The 21,246-nt window shown below is 54.9% G+C and overlaps 1 protein-coding gene across 2 annotated transcripts; it reads left to right on the top strand.

Moving 5' to 3' along the window:
• Nucleotides 1-6,450: 6,450 nt before the first annotated feature.
• Nucleotides 6,451-20,447, top strand: RAD17 (RAD17 checkpoint clamp loader component). Of its 2 annotated transcripts, XM_048504509.1 has the most exons (12): nucleotides 6,452-6,878; nucleotides 7,676-7,728; nucleotides 8,926-9,051; nucleotides 9,137-9,206; nucleotides 9,709-9,820; nucleotides 12,615-12,800; nucleotides 14,125-14,210; nucleotides 14,316-14,462; nucleotides 15,675-15,821; nucleotides 16,274-16,394; nucleotides 18,234-18,291; nucleotides 19,634-20,447. In XM_048504509.1, exons 3-12 carry the CDS (start codon nucleotides 8,966-8,968, stop codon nucleotides 19,902-19,904), a joined length of 1,284 nt encoding a protein of 427 aa, XP_048360466.1. In that variant the 5' UTR covers nucleotides 6,452-6,878; nucleotides 7,676-7,728; nucleotides 8,926-8,965; the 3' UTR covers nucleotides 19,905-20,447. The 2 variants fall into 2 exon arrangements, with proteins under 2 accessions (XP_048360467.1, XP_048360466.1); XM_048504510.1 differs by lacking the exon at nucleotides 14,316-14,462 and having other exon boundaries at nucleotides 6,451-6,878.
• Nucleotides 20,448-21,246: the final 799 nt, after the last annotated feature.

Raw genomic sequence — 21,246 nt, 5'->3', positions numbered from 1 at the left:
GGGGGGGGGGGGGTGGGGGGGGGGGGGGGTGGGGGGGGGGGGGGGTGGGGGGGGGGGGGGGTGGGGGGGGGGGGGGGTGGGGGGGGGGGGGGGTGGGGGGGGGGGGGGGTGGGGGGGGGGGGGGGTGGGGGGGGGGGGGGGTGGGGGGGGGGGGGGGTGGGGGGGGGGGGGGGTGGGGGGGGGGGGGGGTGGGGGGGGGGGGGGGTGGGGGGGGGGGGGGGTGGGGGGGGGGGGGGGTGGGGGGGGGGGGGGGTGGGGGGGGGGGGGGGTGGGGGGGGGGGGGGGTGGGGGGGGGGGGGGGTGGGGGGGGGGGGGGGTGGGGGGGGGGGGGGGTGGGGGGGGGGGGGGGTGGGGGGGGGGGGGGGTGGGGGGGGGGGGGGGTGGGGGGGGGGGGGGGTGGGGGGGGGGGGGGGTGGGGGGGGGGGGGGGTGGGGGGGGGGGGGGGTGGGGGGGGGGGGGGGTGGGGGGGGGGGGGGGTGGGGGGGGGGGGGGGTGGGGGGGGGGGGGGGTGGGGGGGGGGGGGGGTGGGGGGGGGGGGGGGTGGGGGGGGGGGGGGGTGGGGGGGGGGGGGGGTGGGGGGGGGGGGGGGTGGGGGGGGGGGGGGGTGGGGGGGGGGGGGGGTGGGGGGGGGGGGGGGTGGGGGGGGGGGGGGGTGGGGGGGGGGGGGGGTGGGGGGGGGGGGGGGTGGGGGGGGGGGGGGGTGGGGGGGGGGGGGGGTGGGGGGGGGGGGGGGTGGGGGGGGGGGGGGGTGGGGGGGGGGGGGGGTGGGGGGGGGGGGGGGTGGGGGGGGGGGGGGGTGGGGGGGGGGGGGGGTGGGGGGGGGGGGGGGTGGGGGGGGGGGGGGGTGGGGGGGGGGGGGGGTGGGGGGGGGGGGGGGTGGGGGGGGGGGGGGGTGGGGGGGGGGGGGGGTGGGGGGGGGGGGGGGTGGGGGGGGGGGGGGGTGGGGGGGGGGGGGGGTGGGGGGGGGGGGGGGTGGGGGGGGGGGGGGGTGGGGGGGGGGGGGGGTGGGGGGGGGGGGGGGTGGGGGGGGGGGGGGGTGGGGGGGGGGGGGGGTGGGGGGGGGGGGGGGTGGGGGGGGGGGGGGGTGGGGGGGGGGGGGGGTGGGGGGGGGGGGGGGTGGGGGGGGGGGGGGGTGGGGGGGGGGGGGGGTGGGGGGGGGGGGGGGTGGGGGGGGGGGGGGGTGGGGGGGGGGGGGGGTGGGGGGGGGGGGGGGTGGGGGGGGGGGGGGGTGGGGGGGGGGGGGGGTGGGGGGGGGGGGGGGTGGGGGGGGGGGGGGGTGGGGGGGGGGGGGGGTGGGGGGGGGGGGGGGTGGGGGGGGGGGGGGGTGGGGGGGGGGGGGGGTGGGGGGGGGGGGGGGTGGGGGGGGGGGGGGGTGGGGGGGGGGGGGGGTGGGGGGGGGGGGGGGTGGGGGGGGGGGGGGGTGGGGGGGGGGGGGGGTGGGGGGGGGGGGGGGTGGGGGGGGGGGGGGGTGGGGGGGGGGGGGGGTGGGGGGGGGGGGGGGTGGGGGGGGGGGGGGGTGGGGGGGGGGGGGGGTGGGGGGGGGGGGGGGTGGGGGGGGGGGGGGGTGGGGGGGGGGGGGGGTGGGGGGGGGGGGGGGTGGGGGGGGGGGGGGGTGGGGGGGGGGGGGGGTGGGGGGGGGGGGGGGTGGGGGGGGGGGGGGGTGGGGGGGGGGGGGGGTGGGGGGGGGGGGGGGTGGGGGGGGGGGGGGGTGGGGGGGGGGGGGGGTGGGGGGGGGGGGGGGTGGGGGGGGGGGGGGGTGGGGGGGGGGGGGGGTGGGGGGGGGGGGGGGTGGGGGGGGGGGGGGGTGGGGGGGGGGGGGGGTGGGGGGGGGGGGGGGTGGGGGGGGGGGGGGGTGGGGGGGGGGGGGGGTGGGGGGGGGGGGGGGTGGGGGGGGGGGGGGGTGGGGGGGGGGGGGGGTGGGGGGGGGGGGGGGTGGGGGGGGGGGGGGGTGGGGGGGGGGGGGGGTGGGGGGGGGGGGGGGTGGGGGGGGGGGGGGGTGGGGGGGGGGGGGGGTGGGGGGGGGGGGGGGTGGGGGGGGGGGGGGGTGGGGGGGGGGGGGGGTGGGGGGGGGGGGGGGTGGGGGGGGGGGGGGGTGGGGGGGGGGGGGGGTGGGGGGGGGGGGGGGTGGGGGGGGGGGGGGGTGGGGGGGGGGGGGGGTGGGGGGGGGGGGGGGTGGGGGGGGGGGGGGGTGGGGGGGGGGGGGGGTGGGGGGGGGGGGGGGTGGGGGGGGGGGGGGGTGGGGGGGGGGGGGGGTGGGGGGGGGGGGGGGTGGGGGGGGGGGGGGGTGGGGGGGGGGGGGGGTGGGGGGGGGGGGGGGTGGGGGGGGGGGGGGGTGGGGGGGGGGGGGGGTGGGGGGGGGGGGGGGTGGGGGGGGGGGGGGGTGGGGGGGGGGGGGGGTGGGGGGGGGGGGGGGTGGGGGGGGGGGGGGGTGGGGGGGGGGGGGGGTGGGGGGGGGGGGGGGTGGGGGGGGGGGGGGGTGGGGGGGGGGGGGGGTGGGGGGGGGGGGGGGTGGGGGGGGGGGGGGGTGGGGGGGGGGGGGGGTGGGGGGGGGGGGGGGTGGGGGGGGGGGGGGGTGGGGGGGGGGGGGGGTGGGGGGGGGGGGGGGTGGGGGGGGGGGGGGGTGGGGGGGGGGGGGGGTGGGGGGGGGGGGGGGTGGGGGGGGGGGGGGGTGGGGGGGGGGGGGGGTGGGGGGGGGGGGGGGTGGGGGGGGGGGGGGGTGGGGGGGGGGGGGGGTGGGGGGGGGGGGGGGTGGGGGGGGGGGGGGGTGGGGGGGGGGGGGGGTGGGGGGGGGGGGGGGTGGGGGGGGGGGGGGGTGGGGGGGGGGGGGGGTGGGGGGGGGGGGGGGTGGGGGGGGGGGGGGGTGGGGGGGGGGGGGGGTGGGGGGGGGGGGGGGTGGGGGGGGGGGGGGGTGGGGGGGGGGGGGGGTGGGGGGGGGGGGGGGTGGGGGGGGGGGGGGGTGGGGGGGGGGGGGGGTGGGGGGGGGGGGGGGTGGGGGGGGGGGGGGGTGGGGGGGGGGGGGGGTGGGGGGGGGGGGGGGTGGGGGGGGGGGGGGGTGGGGGGGGGGGGGGGTGGGGGGGGGGGGGGGTGGGGGGGGGGGGGGGTGGGGGGGGGGGGGGGTGGGGGGGGGGGGGGGTGGGGGGGGGGGGGGGTGGGGGGGGGGGGGGGTGGGGGGGGGGGGGGGTGGGGGGGGGGGGGGGTGGGGGGGGGGGGGGGTGGGGGGGGGGGGGGGTGGGGGGGGGGGGGGGTGGGGGGGGGGGGGGGTGGGGGGGGGGGGGGGTGGGGGGGGGGGGGGGTGGGGGGGGGGGGGGGTGGGGGGGGGGGGGGGTGGGGGGGGGGGGGGGTGGGGGGGGGGGGGGGTGGGGGGGGGGGGGGGTGGGGGGGGGGGGGGGTGGGGGGGGGGGGGGGTGGGGGGGGGGGGGGGTGGGGGGGGGGGGGGGTGGGGGGGGGGGGGGGTGGGGGGGGGGGGGGGTGGGGGGGGGGGGGGGTGGGGGGGGGGGGGGGTGGGGGGGGGGGGGGGTGGGGGGGGGGGGGGGTGGGGGGGGGGGGGGGTGGGGGGGGGGGGGGGTGGGGGGGGGGGGGGGTGGGGGGGGGGGGGGGTGGGGGGGGGGGGGGGTGGGGGGGGGGGGGGGTGGGGGGGGGGGGGGGTGGGGGGGGGGGGGGGTGGGGGGGGGGGGGGGTGGGGGGGGGGGGGGGTGGGGGGGGGGGGGGGTGGGGGGGGGGGGGGGTGGGGGGGGGGGGGGGTGGGGGGGGGGGGGGGTGGGGGGGGGGGGGGGTGGGGGGGGGGGGGGGTGGGGGGGGGGGGGGGTGGGGGGGGGGGGGGGTGGGGGGGGGGGGGGGTGGGGGGGGGGGGGGGTGGGGGGGGGGGGGGGTGGGGGGGGGGGGGGGTGGGGGGGGGGGGGGGTGGGGGGGGGGGGGGGTGGGGGGGGGGGGGGGTGGGGGGGGGGGGGGGTGGGGGGGGGGGGGGGTGGGGGGGGGGGGGGGTGGGGGGGGGGGGGGGTGGGGGGGGGGGGGGGTGGGGGGGGGGGGGGGTGGGGGGGGGGGGGGGTGGGGGGGGGGGGGGGTGGGGGGGGGGGGGGGTGGGGGGGGGGGGGGGTGGGGGGGGGGGGGGGTGGGGGGGGGGGGGGGTGGGGGGGGGGGGGGGTGGGGGGGGGGGGGGGTGGGGGGGGGGGGGGGTGGGGGGGGGGGGGGGTGGGGGGGGGGGGGGGTGGGGGGGGGGGGGGGTGGGGGGGGGGGGGGGTGGGGGGGGGGGGGGGTGGGGGGGGGGGGGGGTGGGGGGGGGGGGGGGTGGGGGGGGGGGGGGGTGGGGGGGGGGGGGGGTGGGGGGGGGGGGGGGTGGGGGGGGGGGGGGGTGGGGGGGGGGGGGGGTGGGGGGGGGGGGGGGTGGGGGGGGGGGGGGGTGGGGGGGGGGGGGGGTGGGGGGGGGGGGGGGTGGGGGGGGGGGGGGGTGGGGGGGGGGGGGGGTGGGGGGGGGGGGGGGTGGGGGGGGGGGGGGGTGGGGGGGGGGGGGGGTGGGGGGGGGGGGGGGTGGGGGGGGGGGGGGGTGGGGGGGGGGGGGGGTGGGGGGGGGGGGGGGTGGGGGGGGGGGGGGGTGGGGGGGGGGGGGGGTGGGGGGGGGGGGGGGTGGGGGGGGGGGGGGGTGGGGGGGGGGGGGGGTGGGGGGGGGGGGGGGTGGGGGGGGGGGGGGGTGGGGGGGGGGGGGGGTGGGGGGGGGGGGGGGTGGGGGGGGGGGGGGGTGGGGGGGGGGGGGGGTGGGGGGGGGGGGGGGTGGGGGGGGGGGGGGGTGGGGGGGGGGGGGGGTGGGGGGGGGGGGGGGTGGGGGGGGGGGGGGGTGGGGGGGGGGGGGGGTGGGGGGGGGGGGGGGTGGGGGGGGGGGGGGGTGGGGGGGGGGGGGGGTGGGGGGGGGGGGGGGTGGGGGGGGGGGGGGGTGGGGGGGGGGGGGGGTGGGGGGGGGGGGGGGTGGGGGGGGGGGGGGGTGGGGGGGGGGGGGGGTGGGGGGGGGGGGGGGTGGGGGGGGGGGGGGGTGGGGGGGGGGGGGGGTGGGGGGGGGGGGGGGTGGGGGGGGGGGGGGGTGGGGGGGGGGGGGGGTGGGGGGGGGGGGGGGTGGGGGGGGGGGGGGGTGGGGGGGGGGGGGGGTGGGGGGGGGGGGGGGTGGGGGGGGGGGGGGGTGGGGGGGGGGGGGGGTGGGGGGGGGGGGGGGTGGGGGGGGGGGGGGGTGGGGGGGGGGGGGGGTGGGGGGGGGGGGGGGTGGGGGGGGGGGGGGGTGGGGGGGGGGGGGGGTGGGGGGGGGGGGGGGTGGGGGGGGGGGGGGGTGGGGGGGGGGGGGGGTGGGGGGGGGGGGGGGTGGGGGGGGGGGGGGGTGGGGGGGGGGGGGGGTGGGGGGGGGGGGGGGTGGGGGGGGGGGGGGGTGGGGGGGGGGGGGGGTGGGGGGGGGGGGGGGTGGGGGGGGGGGGGGGTGGGGGGGGGGGGGGGTGGGGGGGGGGGGGGGTGGGGGGGGGGGGGGGTGGGGGGGGGGGGGGGTGGGGGGGGGGGGGGGTGGGGGGGGGGGGGGGTGGGGGGGGGGGGGGGTGGGGGGGGGGGGGGGTGGGGGGGGGGGGGGGTGGGGGGGGGGGGGGGTGGGGGGGGGGGGGGGTGGGGGGGGGGGGGGGTGGGGGGGGGGGGGGGTGGGGGGGGGGGGGGGTGGGGGGGGGGGGGGGTGGGGGGGGGGGGGGGTGGGGGGGGGGGGGGGTGGGGGGGGGGGGGGGTGGGGGGGGGGGGGGGTGGGGGGGGGGGGGGGTGGGGGGGGGGGGGGGTGGGGGGGGGGGGGGGTGGGGGGGGGGGGGGGTGGGGGGGGGGGGGGGTGGGGGGGGGGGGGGGTGGGGGGGGGGGGGGGTGGGGGGGGGGGGGGGTGGGGGGGGGGGGGGGTGGGGGGGGGGGGGGGTGGGGGGGGGGGGGGGTGGGGGGGGGGGGGGGTGGGGGGGGGGGGGGGTGGGGGGGGGGGGGGGTGGGGGGGGGGGGGGGTGGGGGGGGGGGGGGGTGGGAGGGGGGTGGGGTGGGGGGGGGGGGGGGTTTGGGGGGGGGGGGGGGGGGGGGGGGGGGGGGGGTGGGGGGGGGGGGGGGGGGGGGGGGGGGGGGGTTGGGGGGGGGGGGGGAAAGGGGGGGGGGGGTTGGGGGGGGGGGGGGGGGGGGGGGGGGGGGGGGGGGGGGGGGGGGGGGGTGGGGGGGGGGGGGGTGGGGGGGGGGGTGAAATTTAGTTCAGGGTGTCCAAAGTTATGGACCCTCAAAGGTGTAGCCCCCATCTTCTATTAGCTCCCATTGGAAACAATGGAGGATGGGGGCACCCCCTCTGGGAGTCCATAACTTTGTACTCCCTGAACCAAAACTCACCAAACCTGGGTAGTATCATCAGGAGAGTCCACCAAACAATCCATGAAAGTTTAGTGCTGCTAGCCCAAACAATGCGCCCCCTGCAGGCCAAAAACCGAAAAACACTAAAAATGTTTTTAAAACCCACAAACGGGTGGGCGGAGCTTCGGACATGAATGGGGGGGGTTTCAAACCCGAGAAACGCCCCCCCCTTGCCTACGTGCTTGACTCAGACAACAGGGCTCAATTATTAAGCAATTTAAAAGTATTAAATTATTATGTTTTGTCATTTCTTGCTTTTAAGTGCCAAAGAAGGTTTGCCTCAATTGTAAACTTCCATTAACAGTTGGATACAAGATGCAAAGATGAAAGTAGCAGCACAGAAAAAAACTAACCTGTTTTAATCAGATTTTCAGGTACTTCCCTATCAAAGCCAAACAGTTCTCTTTCAAGAGTTTCTGCTAAGAGCAAGCAAATATACTAAGCTTGAGCTAGTTGGTGACGTGAAAACTGACAAAAGACTTATTCTTGTAGAAGTAAGTAGATTTGGATGACCTCAGCCAAGAATGTACCTCTCTTTAATTATTTAAATCCTATCCTCTTTCCTTTTCTCATTTTAAATACTACTGAAACTGATGAAGTTTTTGCTTTTAAATATTCACATTTCTTCAATAATATTTAGTTTCTATAATCTAATTGCTGACAAGGCCTCCCTCACACCTTTATTCTCAAGGCTGAATATTTTAAACTTCACTCACTTTCCACCATAAACTGACTTTTAAAAATCAGCTTAATTTCACCTTGAAAATGTCAGATCCTTGTCTAATGGTGTATATGAAACTCCTGGGTTCATTTCACTGGACAGAGCTTCATGACAATTTGACTGAAATGAATTTGACTGATCTGCCCTGTGTCTAGTCACCATGGCCAGGACTCAAATCATAGAATCATAAAGTTGGAAGAGTTCCCAAGGGCCATCAAGTCCAACCCCTGTAATGCAGGGACACATAATCAAAGCACTCCTGCCAGATGGCCATCCAGCCTCTGTTTAAAAACCTCCAAAGAAGGAGACTCCACCATACTCCGAGGTAGTGCATTCCATTGTCAAACAGCCCTTACTGTCTGGAAGTTTTTCCTGATGTTTAGGTGAAATCTCTTTTCCTTCCCCTTGAACCCATTACTCCTGGTCCTAGTCTCTGGAGCAGCAATTTTACATTGGTGTAAAATACAATGAATATATGACAAATGGTAATTTTACTAGACTCTTCAGAAAGAAGATTGGCCACAATACTAATGCTTACTAAAATAACTGTATTATATTGTTTTTCAATAGGATGTGCCGAATCATTTTTATCGTGATCCTAGCAGTTTACATGAAATTCTGAGGTAAGTATAAAGCTGCTCATATTGAAAGCATGGGAATGGGAGGTAGATTGACAGTACGGTCCCAAACAGGGTATACCTTCCTAAAGTCCACTGACTTCAGTGAATTTAAGAGTGTATCTCTGCAAAGGACTGCACTGTAAAATTTCAGTCCTCTGTTTCCAGAATAGTCTGCTATCCAAGGCTACTCATCCAGTTTTCTGCTTTTGAGCTGGTAACTTTTTGCTACAGCAGCAATTCATACCACTTGGTAGTAGAAGGATTTGACTCAAGGGCTCTCCAGTTACTGATGTCCTATTGTTCAGGCTCTGAAATATTACTGGTTCTGGAGGGTTTTCCGGGCTGTGGTCTGGTGGATTTTGTTCCTAACGTTTCGCCTGCATCTGTGGCTGGCATCTTCAGAGGTGTATCACAGAGAAAAGTCTGTTTCTCACTGTGTCTTAAGTGAGAAGGGAAAGTTTAGTGTGGTATATTGTCCATGTCTGAGGGTGGGGAACCAATCATTAACTGTTTGGGTGGGACTTGCTATGCAAAGGTGTGGTTGAGTGCATTGTATTGCATGGTGTAAGACAGTCCATTTTTTTTTTTTTTTTTTTTTTTTGTTTTTTTTTAAGTACTGGGAGCCAGGCCCCAAGCTAATCTTCTAAGCCCCTTCTTTCTTATTGAATCTGTCCTGGTGTTTCAGAATTTCAAATGGCCTCCCCTGTGCAGTCTGACATAGTAGGTTGGGCTTCTGAATTGTTCTCAAATAAAATGTTATGTCCAGTTTTGTTTAACACATGTTCTGCAACTGCAGATTTTTCAGGATGGTTAAGCCGACAGTGTCTTTTGTGTTCCTTAATACGGGTCTGAATGCTGCGTTTTGTGGTTCCTATGTAGACCTTTCCACAGCTACAGGGTATGCGATATACTCCTGCAGAAGTGAGAGGGTCTCTCTTGTCCTTTGCTAAGCGTAGCATCTGCTGTATTTTCCTGGTGGGTTTGAAAATGGTTTGTAGGTAATGCTTTTTCATCAGTTTCCCTATTTGAGCTGTGATTCCCTTGATGTATGGTAGAAATATTTTTCCTGTGGTGGGCTGTTTCTCCTCAGTCCTCTGGGTTTCTCTTGGTCTTAAAGCTCTTCTGATTTCTGTTGTGGAGTAGCCATTAGCCTGCAGAGCCCAGTTTGCAACTCTATAACTTTTTTGTTTTCCATCCTAGGACCTTTGTGCAGACAGGCAGATGTCCTCTTGTGTTTATAATGTCTGATGGTGCAAGCACAACCAGCAGCCAAAGGTTTCTGTTTCCAAAAGAGATTCACAAAGAATTGCATATAACTAATATTAGGTAAATATTTCATTAACTGCATTTGTCATAATCAAAGATTTTACTAAGAAATTAATTTTGACAATCTTTTCTTACCTATTCTTAGTTTTAACCCAGTGGCCCCAACAATCATGCTGAAAGTTCTCAACCGAATAACTACGATAGAGGCAAGTAAGGTAAGATAAAATTTAAAACTCTGTTGTGGTGATAGTGTGAAAATTTGAGGAAAGTTCATATTTGAACTGGAAAAGTTATGATTCTACTCCTTCCAAAACTGGCTGAAATAAAATATCAGTTGGGCTTGCTGACATTCAGGCTGTGATGCAGAAATCTGTGGATGATTTGATGTATATATACAGCCTTCATAAATATTTTGCTGTCAGGGCTGCTGTGTGTGGTCTGTGGGAATGTATATGGAATTGTGAAATACTATTGCAGAAGGAAGTCTTTGTGTGGACTTGGAGTCCAGTGTGTATATAGATTCAGTCTTCATTTAAGTGGAGAACTACCAGAGGTCTAGCTTTTTGGAAAGCTCATATCCTTAATACTTTAAGTTGATAAAATCACATGAAGACTCACAGATAGTGATAAAGTTTGACTCTTCACAAACTAAGTGTTCTCAGTCTTGGCCAATAGTACAGTTTTGATGATTATGCAAACTAAATGTTTTCCTTGTAGAATGGAGAAAAGTTTGATGTTCCAGACAAATCCTCAATGGAACTGATTTGCAAAGGATGTTCAGGAGATATTAGAAATGCAATACACAGTCTTCAGTTTTCTTCTTTGAAAGGTAAATGCAGAATTTTTCAGCTGAAGTATGTCTGCCCTCTCTGATGACAGTTTTGTTCTAACACTGGTTGAGTCCTCTTGCAGATGTTATTTCATTCCAGTATCTTACTACCGGTATGATGTGTGTTTAGTGTTGTCAAGTGTTCTGGTCACCTCAGCAATAGATTTTCAAAGCAAGTGAGAAGGGGAGGTGGTTTGCCATTACCCACCTCTGCAGAGTTTTCATTGGATGTCTCCCTTCCAAGTATTGACCCATTTTAGTTTCCATAAGCTGTTGAGATTAAATTTTATCATTCTGCCTTCCCTCCACTTACTGTTATGCTGACTTGTTATTACATTGAGTTTAATGTACTGGAGTTATGATCCAAGTTTCAAAAAGTGCAAGATGAACTGCACGCTCACGTTAATGCTCCTAGATCAATTTCTTCTCCTGGAACTTACCCCTTTCCCTCAACCAGATCATCAGAACTGATGGAAACATCAGCAGTGTTCACATAGAATGCAGGAGTATTACCACATTTGGGATGCAAAACTCTTTCTACTCACAGAATTATCTCACTAGCTTGATATAGCACCAGAGAGAGTTTGGTATTAGTGTGTTTTTCCATATACTTTCTTTATGCTAGTTAGTTGAGGTCCCAAAAGTAATTGTGGAAACAAGACTAAATTCTCTTGACTCATAAGTAAATTCTTTTTTTTTAGAATCTAGAAAGACAGTTTGTTCTTTTACTCTTAACAGTATTATTATTTAATCTTCACAGTGTCTTCACTGTGGAATTCTGCTTTCAATATCTGGGTTATATCCACCAGTATTCTCCCTAAATTATTGCTGCCTTTTATACCATATTTGTATTCATTTTATTTATTTCTATGTATTGTTGTCCTGCCCTGTGCCCAGAAGTTTCAGAGCAGATTGCAACATAAGACTTTTAAAAGCCAATATAATCTAAAAACAATTATAACCTGTAAAATATTAAAATTCATAAAATTTATTAAAATTAATAAAACTTGTTTAAAAATTCATGAAATTACCAAAGGAAGAAACCATCCCTTCAGCCAAACACGAGGGAAAATAGGTGTGTCTTTACTAATTTTCTAAATTCATATAAAGAAGATGCTGATCAGGGCCAGAGCAAGGGGGAACTGTGCCTGGGGCATACGGGTGCCCCGCACCCCTGCCATGCCCCCACCTGCCCCAGAACATCCCCGCCATGCCCTGGAATGCCACACCCCCACACTGGCGTGCGCCCAGTGTATCGTGCGCACCCCTTCATCCCTTGGCACTCCACCACTGTGCTTGATGCACCTCAGGGAGGCGATCTTTCCATAGTCTTGGGGCCACCGCTGAAAAAGTCCTATCTTGGGTCTCCACATTTTTTTTAACCACCAAACCCATTAGAAGGGCTTCATTTCCTGATCCTAGGATACACAAGTTGATATGGGAGAAGGCGTTCCTTTATATATTTGGGGCCCAAGCCATTTAGGACTTTGTAAGTCAGAGGTGATACCTTGACTTGGACTCAGTAGTTAATTGGCAGGCAGTGCAGTTCTTCTAAGATCAATATGGCGTGCACCCAACCAGCAGTACCCATTAGCTATCTTGCTGCTGCATTCTGCACTAGCAGCTTCCGAACCATCTTCAAGGGCAGCCCCATGTAAAAAGCATTGCAGTAGTTCAATCTGGAGGTTACCAGAGCATGGATAATTGTAGCCAGATTGTCTCGGTCCAGAAGGGGCCATAACCGGCAAACCAGCTGGAGCTGGGAATAGGTACTCCTGGCCACTGAGCTTCAAGTGTCTTAGTAGAGCCAAGGAGTATCCCCACCCTTTGCATTGCCTCTTCAAGGGCAATACAGCCCCCTCAAGTACAGGATGTCTCCCCACTTCATGGACCTGAGATTCACTGACATACAGCACCACCCTCTTGCTTGGATTCAGCCTCAATTTATTGGTCCTCATGCAGCCCATTACTGCCTCCAAGCATCTGTCAAGAACATCGACTGCCTCTCCTGATTCATATGGTGTGGAGACATAGGGCTGAGTGTCATCAGCATACTGATGGAACCTTGCTCCAAATCTTCTGATAACCTCCCCCAGCTTCATGTAGATGTTAAAAAGCATGAGAGACAAAATTGACGTCTGAGGGAACCCACAAGTGTTCAAGCAAGAGTGTCCCATGACTGCTGTCTGGTACTGGCCTTGGAAGTATGAGTGGAACCATCTCAAAGCAGTACTCCAAACTCTCAAGGTCCGTAGCCTTTCCAGACGGATGCTGTGGTCAATAGTACCAAAAGCCGTTGAGAGATTCAGGAGGACCAACAGGGTCACATTGCCCCTGTCTGTCTCCTGAAAAAGGTCATCCTTCAGAGTGACCAAGTCTGTTTCAGTTCCATGACTGGGCCTGAACCCAGATTGAAATAGGTCTAGATGATTGGATTCTTCCAAGCATGGACACAGTATGTAACAGACTTCTCTCTGTGATACACATCTGAAGATACCAGCCACAGATGCAGGCAAAACGTTAGGAACAAGATCTACCAGACCACGGCCACACAGCCTGGAAAACCCACAACCAATAAAAATTAGGTTTGCAATATTACTGTTTTCTGACATTCTTTTTTATATTCTTAAGATTTACATATATTTCCCCACATTATAGGACATAGTAAATGCAAATCAGAGGACTGAAGTTCTTTGTTGCTAATTATTGGCCTAATAAGAATGCCATGTTTTATTTTCTGTTTAAGCAAGTGCTATCTAATTCCACCAAATTGCTGATTTTTTTTTATTTCTAGAGTCCTCATTGGAGAACAACTTATGGTCACAGAGAAAAGGGAGTTCTACATTAAAATGTGATTTATTGTCTAAAGTGAAAAAGAAATGTGCTAACTCTTTAAAAGGCCAGGAGATACAAGCTGTCGGTGGCAAAGATGCATCCATCTTCCTTTTCCATGCTTTGGGAAAAATACTTTACTGCAAAAGTAAGAAAACTGACTTACTGTATTACATGTTTATGTGGAAGAAAAAAATCTTCATGTAATTAGTTCTTAATCATTTCTGCCTCTGCTTGCAACTGAATTAACTTGCTGCATTGACTACAGGAATATAACATAAAGATATCATCATTTTGTCAGTATCAGTTGTTTCTCCTAATCTGAATGGTTACATTTATGTTTTCTAGAATTTGCATAAGAAAATATTTTTATTTATTTGAAGTTGGACTTTATCATTTTCTATAGTCTCAATCAGTTTATAGCTTTTTTATTTTTAGAAATTACACTACATGTTCCACTCACTTGTCATATAGATGATTTCCAAGGGCAGAGTGTTTGTCTGCAGTAGAACAGCTAGATTAGAGTCCAGTAGCACCTTATTAGAGACAGACAAGATTTTGGGGGTATGAGCTTTCGAGAGTGAAAGCTCCTTTTGTCATATAAGAGCTGGAATGGAGAAACTCTGACTACTGGTAGGATTCAGAGTTCTCCATTCCAGTTTATATCTGAAGAAGAGAGCTTTGACTCTTGAAAGGGTTATCCCCAAAATCTTGTTGGACCCTAACATTCAAATCTAGCTGCTTGTCTGTCATTGAGTAGTTCTGTTTTGTTTTTCTGTTATTTCCAGAGGAATGGTGGAAAGGGCCGTCAAGTCAGTTTACAGTGACCCCTGTAGGGGTTATCAAGGCAAGAGACTAACCCAGGCTGTTTGCTATTGCGTACCTCTGTATAGCACTCCTGAACTTCCTTAGTTGTGTCTCATCCAAATAGTAACTAGGGCTGACCCTGCTTAGCTTCTGATGAGATTGGGCTAGCAGCCTGAGCTATCAAGGTCAGGACTCCCAGATAAATATCAATTTCTTCAGCTCCTCTCATAAAACCCAAATTTTCTGTCTAGTTTTATCCTGGCCATTTTATGGAGTTGGGGGGATTAATTCATTGCACAGCAGTGAAATGAGTCATTTCTGATTTCCACATTGTTTGCATCGTATTTAGTGACAAGGGAATTTAGTTGCATCGTATTTAGTTGCATCATATTTAGTTGCATCGTATTTAGTGACAAGGGAATATGTAATGATCCACTTCTCCCAAATTAAAGAAATGTAAAAGTCCCATCTCTAAAGCTGGTAAGCAGTTAAAAATACTTGAAAATGGAATTGTGTAAAAACTTCCTGCAAAACCAGTTGCAGGCAGATCCCCTACCTCTGTCCGCTGTCTCTCCTTCCATAAGCAAACTAGACATCCTTCAGACATTTAATAACGTTGAGGCCAAGCTGTTTATATTGAACCATAATGTGTTGCTCTTTTATAGGGGAGCAAATAATGGAGTCGGGCTTTCCTTTCCTACCAGTTCATTTATCAAAACACGAGCGAAGCCCTTTGCTTGTTCAACCTGAGGTAAAAGCCTGTTACTATTACGGTAGTGCCTGGGTGTGTGAGATGAAACAATGAAGTCCCCCCGCAGTGACATGCTACACTAATTCTGTGTATTTTTTTTATTAGGATGTCATAGAAAAATCACACATGCCTGGGGACTTATTTAATTTATACCTTCATCAAAACTATGTAGACTTTTTCTCTGATATGGAGGATCTTGTGAGAGCTAGTGAATATCTGAGTACTGCTGACTTGCTTTGCAGTAACTGGGATGTAAGTCTTTAAAGATTTTAATTCAGTTCGTTATACTCTTAATTTATGAACACTCAAAAGTAAATCTCATGGAGCTGAAAATGAACATCTTTTGCTTTTTACAATAGGTGTGAGTCGCTTCTAATTCATAGAATGCCTTGATATTGTTTTCTTATTCTTGTTTTCTTATTCTTGCGTGGTGTTTTTATATAACATCAATATTTGCTCTTCTAACACATTGAGTGTTAGAAAGTACCTCCTGAATCATTTTAGGTCCTGTCTGACTATAGGCTGGTTTCCACGTTCATTTTCAGCACAATAAAAGGAGTTTCATATGGTAAATATTGCTTTCAAATTTGCTCATAGACAACGCTACAAATGGATTTTAATTTAAAAGGCTGCTTTATATGTTATAATAAATCCAAGGTGTCACAATGTGTATATACATGTTGTTATTAATATAGATCAATTAAGTGAAGGAATTATTTCATAGCTTTCCTTTGTCAAAATAAACATGGTGCTTGTAATATTACACTCTAGTATTCAGATATTGGTAAAAAGTATATGATTGATGTAGTCAGCTGTCAGGTTTTGGCTCATATTTTAGAGACTGGCAATGATCCTGCCGCAAGGTAAAGGCTTGCAATGTAGGATTCTAAAACTGGTGGGTCTAGAAATTGATTTGTACAGAGCATGTGAGTGATATGTCCTGAGAAGTCATGCAAAACAGGATTCCAGCAGTACCTATGAGAAAAGCTTTTGTGTGTTCACACCTCACTTCAGGTACGCCTTTCCAGGCTATTCCATTCATATGCTATTGCTGCTTTCTTTGCTTCTTGTCACATTGTGCCTAAATATTCAGATTTTGTCACTGCTATGGACAAGAAATGTTATTTGTGGTAGTTTTGAATGTAAGTTTTGAGATCTTGCTGGTATTGTGTATCTACAAAAGTTTAAGTGAAAAACAAACCAAAATCCTTACTTCCACTGTGTTTTTTTTCTGCACTTCAATGAATTGAAAAAGATATTGAAATTTTGTATCTATAAAATACTTGAACTTGAAATACCTTTATTGGCATACTTCTATAAAATACATTACTGACACACTTTTATAAACTACATTTACAGGTGTAGTGCATAGTAATGCTACAAGTGCTAATACACTGTGTCATGCATTTGAATCTCTTTAGGTTGATCTTGTTTTTAACTATTAAATGTAACTATGTCCGATAGGCACGACCTATACTCCAGGAGTACGGTACATCTGTGGTCACAAGAGGCATTATGCATTCAAACAGATCTAGAGCTTTTGCCCACAACAAAGGAGGGATGGGCTTTCGACCCCTTCATAAACCACAGTGGTTCCTAATTAATAAGAAGGTAATTATTTTGTAACTTGAGAAGATGTGCTTGTAAGTATTCAAATTGAGATGTGTCCCAATACTATTATTTAAAAAAGAATCAAATTGTGCAGTGCCACTTTGATCAGATGTGTGAAATATATGTGATAATTTAATTACTAAATCAGATTGTTCTCAGTAAGGATTGTCTTGTCTCATCAAGCAAAAGAAAATATTCTGGAGGAGTAATCCCCACAGTATCATAGTACATCCAAGAAGTAATATATTTTTAAACTACCACATCAGCAGCATCTATTCCAGAAGGAACACTCCAGCATTTGAATTTATCTATTCTGTCTTCCTATGATATCATCTATGAAAGAATGTCCAGCTGGTATGAGCCAGGGCCAGGGCTTTTTCGAATTCAGATTGTGTTTTATGAATGAATAAACATTTTGAATACAATACTTGTTTGTTCCTTCTCCTTATTAGTATCATGAAAACTGCATTGCTGCAAAATCCCTCTTCTCAAGTTTCTGCTTACCACCATTGTGCCTTCAGACCCAGCTATTACCTTATCTTGCCCTTCTGACAAATCCAATGAGAAACCAAGGTACGCTTAAAATGTTAAACTTCTGTCCTGAATATGATTGGAAATGAAATAAATAAAAGCTAAAGTGGTAACATTTTTTTAAATTCCAGTGTTAATACTAACACGATTTATCTATAATGGCAAACTGTCGTGCTGCTGCCTAAATAGGATTGGTGATTCCTTGAGCTTGCACATTCATCAAGCAAAATAAAATACTGTTCCCTCCCATCTCTGTTAACACATGGTGTTTTTTGCAGCAAGTTCCTAAACCATGCTTTTTGTGTTCCCTGCAAAACTGGAATATCCAAGATGTAAATTAAACTTGGTCTGTAGGCAAACTGCAAACCATAGTTTGACTTGGATGTAAAAGCAAACTATGCCTTGCTGTGAAGTTCCTAATTAGCTGGTGGTGTATCGGGAGGAGGCAGAACACGGGTGAGAGGATGTTTATTCACATGGCAGCAAATGGCAGTTTGCCATTACATTTGAACCAAACCATTGAGTCTGATATTCATGGCAAAGTCAAAAATGCCTACTCTCCTGAACACTTGTGCCAGCATACCTACTTGTGATGCGTTGCAGTATTGCTTCAAAGTTAACTTTCTGCCACTGCATACCCGTATACTGAATGGCAGTGGCTAGTGTACCCTAAGCCCGATTTTGCAGCAGTTATTCCTAAATTGATGGTGGGGGGTGGTGGTGGTGGTGGTGGAGTGGTGGAATGGAAGGAAGTTTGAATATTGCTTACAGGAAAAACCTTTTTGAGCCAAAAAGTACTCTTTCAGGAATTTGTTTTTACATTTAAGAAAGAATCTTTTCAAATAGGCCAAAACTTATACTGTTTTGAGGACTATTTCATGACACCTGTAATGTTCACAGAAGTACCCAGTATGTTGTAGACCTTTGTGCAACTATGCTACTCATATGATCTCAGTAGTAATGCTGGTGCTAGCAAGAGAGAAAGAATGGCCAGAAAAATAGTTAACATGCTACCAAGAAGATTTGTGACTGTAAAATGCTTTGTACTTTACAGTCTTGAGATCAGTTGTGAATGTGGCAAACCCAAGTTAATTCCCAGTTGGCCTGGGGGAAAACTGCTGCTTCTCAATCTAGATCACAGGGTTCCTTTGAGCTCAAGGCAGTACACCCACAGGATGAATGTATTACAAAAACATGCTTGCTTAAGTGCTAAATCTTGTCTATCCTTTTTCTTGTTTAACATATTAAATCCTTTGCCTAAAGAGAAAAAAATCCCTATCATCCTACTCTTTTATTATTGATATTATGCAATCAACATATCGTAACAAATCTATTAATATTTATTTACATACCTTAACTGTGCATTTACACCTTTGCCCAAACCAACAATGTGGCTCCTACAAGTATTGCATTATTAGGAGCACTTGTACCATCAGTGCTTCTTATGAATAACCTCACTATATTTTATGTAGAAGAAACTACATTTTATTTTGTGATTTTTGAGAAAGATGTGCTACTTTGTCAACCCTCTGATTTAAAAATGAAACACTACATATTCTTCAATTCTAAGGATATTCCTGTGGCCTATATATACTAGCATGAGTTATGCATCATTTCCTTTCTATATACACTCAAATTTTTTGCATTAAATTAGAATGAAAAACATAGCAAAAGCGTGACTTGTATTATCAGAGGTTTTCGCAGCCAGAATCAATTGCCTGTTGTTGGTTTTCTGGGTGGTATGGCCATGGTCTGGTAGTTTTTGCTCCTAACATTTTGCTTGCATCTTCAGAGACATGTCCCAGTAAGATGTGTGTCTTGCTCTAAGCAAAATAGATATAAAATGACACTCAAGAACAATTTTTGTGTTTCCTTTCTCAGCTCAGATTACTTTTATTCAAGATGTTGGAAGGCTTCCTTTAAAGAAATACTTTGAAAGGTAACCATCTCAAAAAGTTCTACGAAAAGAAAAAAGAACAGTTAAGCCTGTCTCGCAAAACTGCAGCTGTCTGTCTTTACTATCAGAATATGCTTTCATAAAACTCAATATGACCACTCATATTAAGGTTGCTGTGTATTTTGCATAAATATTGGGTTCACTGAACAAGTGTAAACTCTTATTTAGCCAAAAACACATTTGAAGGCTGAAGGTAGCTATCAATAACATTTAGCTATCTCACTGTGTCAAATTGCAGTTCAGCATAAAAACTGTAGACTTTGTCTTTCTGCAGTGTACAAGATATCATGGGTCTTTCTCAACCCCTTCCAAGCTTTCTAGATGGTCTGTATCATTTATCTCCTCGTTAAGCTGGATAGGTCTTCAACAGGTCCAGTAGGATTGCAATACACTTCCATTACATGCACAAATGCACTGTACTGCTAAATCTTAGTTATATTCTCTGCAGAGAATTAGGTATATAGTATTTGTTTCCTTTTCTCCATAGCGCCTTACCTAACACTTAGGAAAGACATACCTGCCCCTTCCTCCCAATTTTAGAAACAGCGTTCTACTATTCTAACCCTAGAAATCAATGAGAGAGCAAAGACAGGGAAGTTAGTAACCAATTATGTGTTATCAAAATTGGGGTGAGAAGGGTGAATGTTGCTCAGCACCCAGCTATAGCTCTCGGTTTTTTCTGTTCATTAAAAAAAATCACGTTTCCTAGACCCATCATAATAAAAGTTGTCAGAACACTAAATGATGAAGAATTAAGTTTTTGCCTATTGTAAACGTTGAGGAGGAAGAACTGATATATTTGAATAGTGTATCTTATTGTTGCCTTAGAAATTCTACGAGCGAATAGACCCTGGAAATGGTGCAGGTTTGCATCAACACAGGTTCCTACTCTGCTAGCACAAGGGGCAAATATGCTGGTGGCGGGGCGCTGCACAACTATATGACACTCAAATCCGGAAGCTGCTGTGTGCATTGGTGCCCCTCTACCGCAGGAGCCGGCGTGAATGGGGACAATTTGGGGGCGTTCCTGGGAGTGCAGCCAACCATAGTCATGTTCCACAGGGCTTTCAGCGTGTGAATGTCCTTCCTGCCCAGGGACTTATTCCACAGTTTAGTGTGGTGTAGCCCATTGGGCAGCAATAGGGGAAGTTTTCTTGAGTTCCCTGTGCTGCCTAAAACCCATTAGGAGACAGTGCCACCTATGCCATAGTTGTGCTGTCCCTAGCCACTGTGGATCTACCGTCCCCCCCTTTTGGACTGGGCTGCCTGTCTGTACACAAAAGATATTATGTTTCTTCAATATATTGTTGTTGCTGTTTCATAGGCTAAAGCTTGAAATTCTTACTGATAAAGATTCTGCCATTCAAGTCTTGGACAGTGATGATGAAAGTGATTTTGCTGGGATGCAGTCCAGAAATACAATGATCCAACTGGAAAAAGACAATATTAGTGAAAGGAATGGGAAAGATGAATGTCTTCCTTCTGCCAGTCAGGGTCTTGGAAGTGAACTGTCATGCAGCCAACCTCAGCCTGTGACAGTACAAGCCATCATGGAGGACGATGAGCTAAACATAGAGGAATATGATAGTGACTGAACAATGCAAAATGGCAACACCAATACTATTATAACTTTAGCTGAATATTTTATAAGAATTCTCATCTACAAAAAGTCTGTGAAAACTCTTGAAAAGTTAATATTACTTTAGCAAGCCATTACTGCTTTGCTATGATTTCCTATTTATTCTTCATATAGTCACACTATGGCATCTATCGGGTTGTTGCACTTCTGTGATTTTATTTGAGTCAATTATGGAAAGCCCTAACTATGTTAAATTTAGTTCAAGAAATAAGTTTGGCACTGGATTTCTGTCCAGCAGGTATTTGGGAAATATTGTCAATAGTTCTGTTACGATTTCATATAACCCTTATGTGAAGTAACAAATAATTTAATTTCTGGATTGTGTATTATTTAAGATGTAAATAGACACCTATGTGTTCAATTTGTTAATAAATAGTACTGTATGCATTTACAGTTGTTTATAAACAAAAACATGTACAGCATTTTACATAATTAGTCTTTTTTAATGTTTTGCTAATTTATCCAGAAGAATTAAAGTACCGTAAGTCTTTGAATGGTATCTAATTGTTTGCAAATAATAAGATATAAATGCTTCTAACAGATCAGCTATACAGAATTCTAAAGCTTTAACTCCAGCTTATTAGATGATTAACATGAAAAGAGGTAATCGATATTTTAAACATCTGCACCAAACTCTTGCTGTAAGAGATAATCATGTCACTAAAACAAAACTTGCCCTAATAATGTTCTGAACCATACAGTATTCCTATCAGAAGCAGTGTGGATTTAGGGAGGCCAATGGTTTTTCTAGGAACATGTGATGAAATTGTCCTACTTTTTAAAAACTGCATGCATACCCCCAGCAAGGATTGGGTGGCCAAAACAGCCTATCTGATAGAGCCACAGAGCCAGCTGAACAGAAAGGTGCACAATTATCCACGCTGGTGGCACCACACCCAGACTTTGCAGGGCCAAGCCAGCTGCATCATCCCTGTGCTCATAAGTGATGACTAGGCCAGCACAGCGAAGCCACATGTGCATGCTCTTCCTCACCAAGCCAGCTGCTGCCAGGTCCATGTTATTCCTCATAGGTTTATCCAAGTCAGCCCTTGCAAAACAAATAGCATAGGCACAACACAGTCGGACTTCTCTCTGAGGTATAGAGGAATTGTGTTGTCTAGCTTCATCTTGTGAGAAGCATGGGCACATTAGTATTTTTATTTACTTATGTATTTAAAATCTGCCTTTCTCCCCAATGGGGACCTAAAGCTGCTTATATTCTCTATTTTATTCTCACAACAGCCCTGTGAGGTAGGTTTGGCTGAAGTGTGTGACTGGTCCAAGGCCACCAGCAAACT

This window comes from Sphaerodactylus townsendi, linkage group LG07 (genome assembly GCF_021028975.2).
Source record: "Sphaerodactylus townsendi isolate TG3544 linkage group LG07, MPM_Stown_v2.3, whole genome shotgun sequence".
In the NCBI taxonomy this organism is placed as follows: domain Eukaryota; kingdom Metazoa; phylum Chordata; class Lepidosauria; order Squamata; family Sphaerodactylidae; genus Sphaerodactylus; species Sphaerodactylus townsendi.
This window is presented reverse-complemented; position numbering and strand designations above follow the sequence as displayed.

What these genes read in the sequence shown, in the direction of transcription:
- RAD17 (XM_048504509.1), top strand. Translation starts at nt 8,966, where the DNA reads ATGTCTGATGGTGCAAGCACAACCAGCAGCCAAAGGTTTCTGTTTCCA. An exon ending in TTGCATATAACTAATATTAG is followed by an intron (nt 9,052 to 9,136) that starts GTAAATATTTCA and finishes ACCTATTCTTAG; the next exon opens with TTTTAACCCAGTGGCCCCAA. An exon ending in AAATCCAATGAGAAACCAAG is followed by an intron (nt 16,395 to 18,233) that starts GTACGCTTAAAA and finishes TTCCTTTCTCAG; the next exon opens with CTCAGATTACTTTTATTCAA.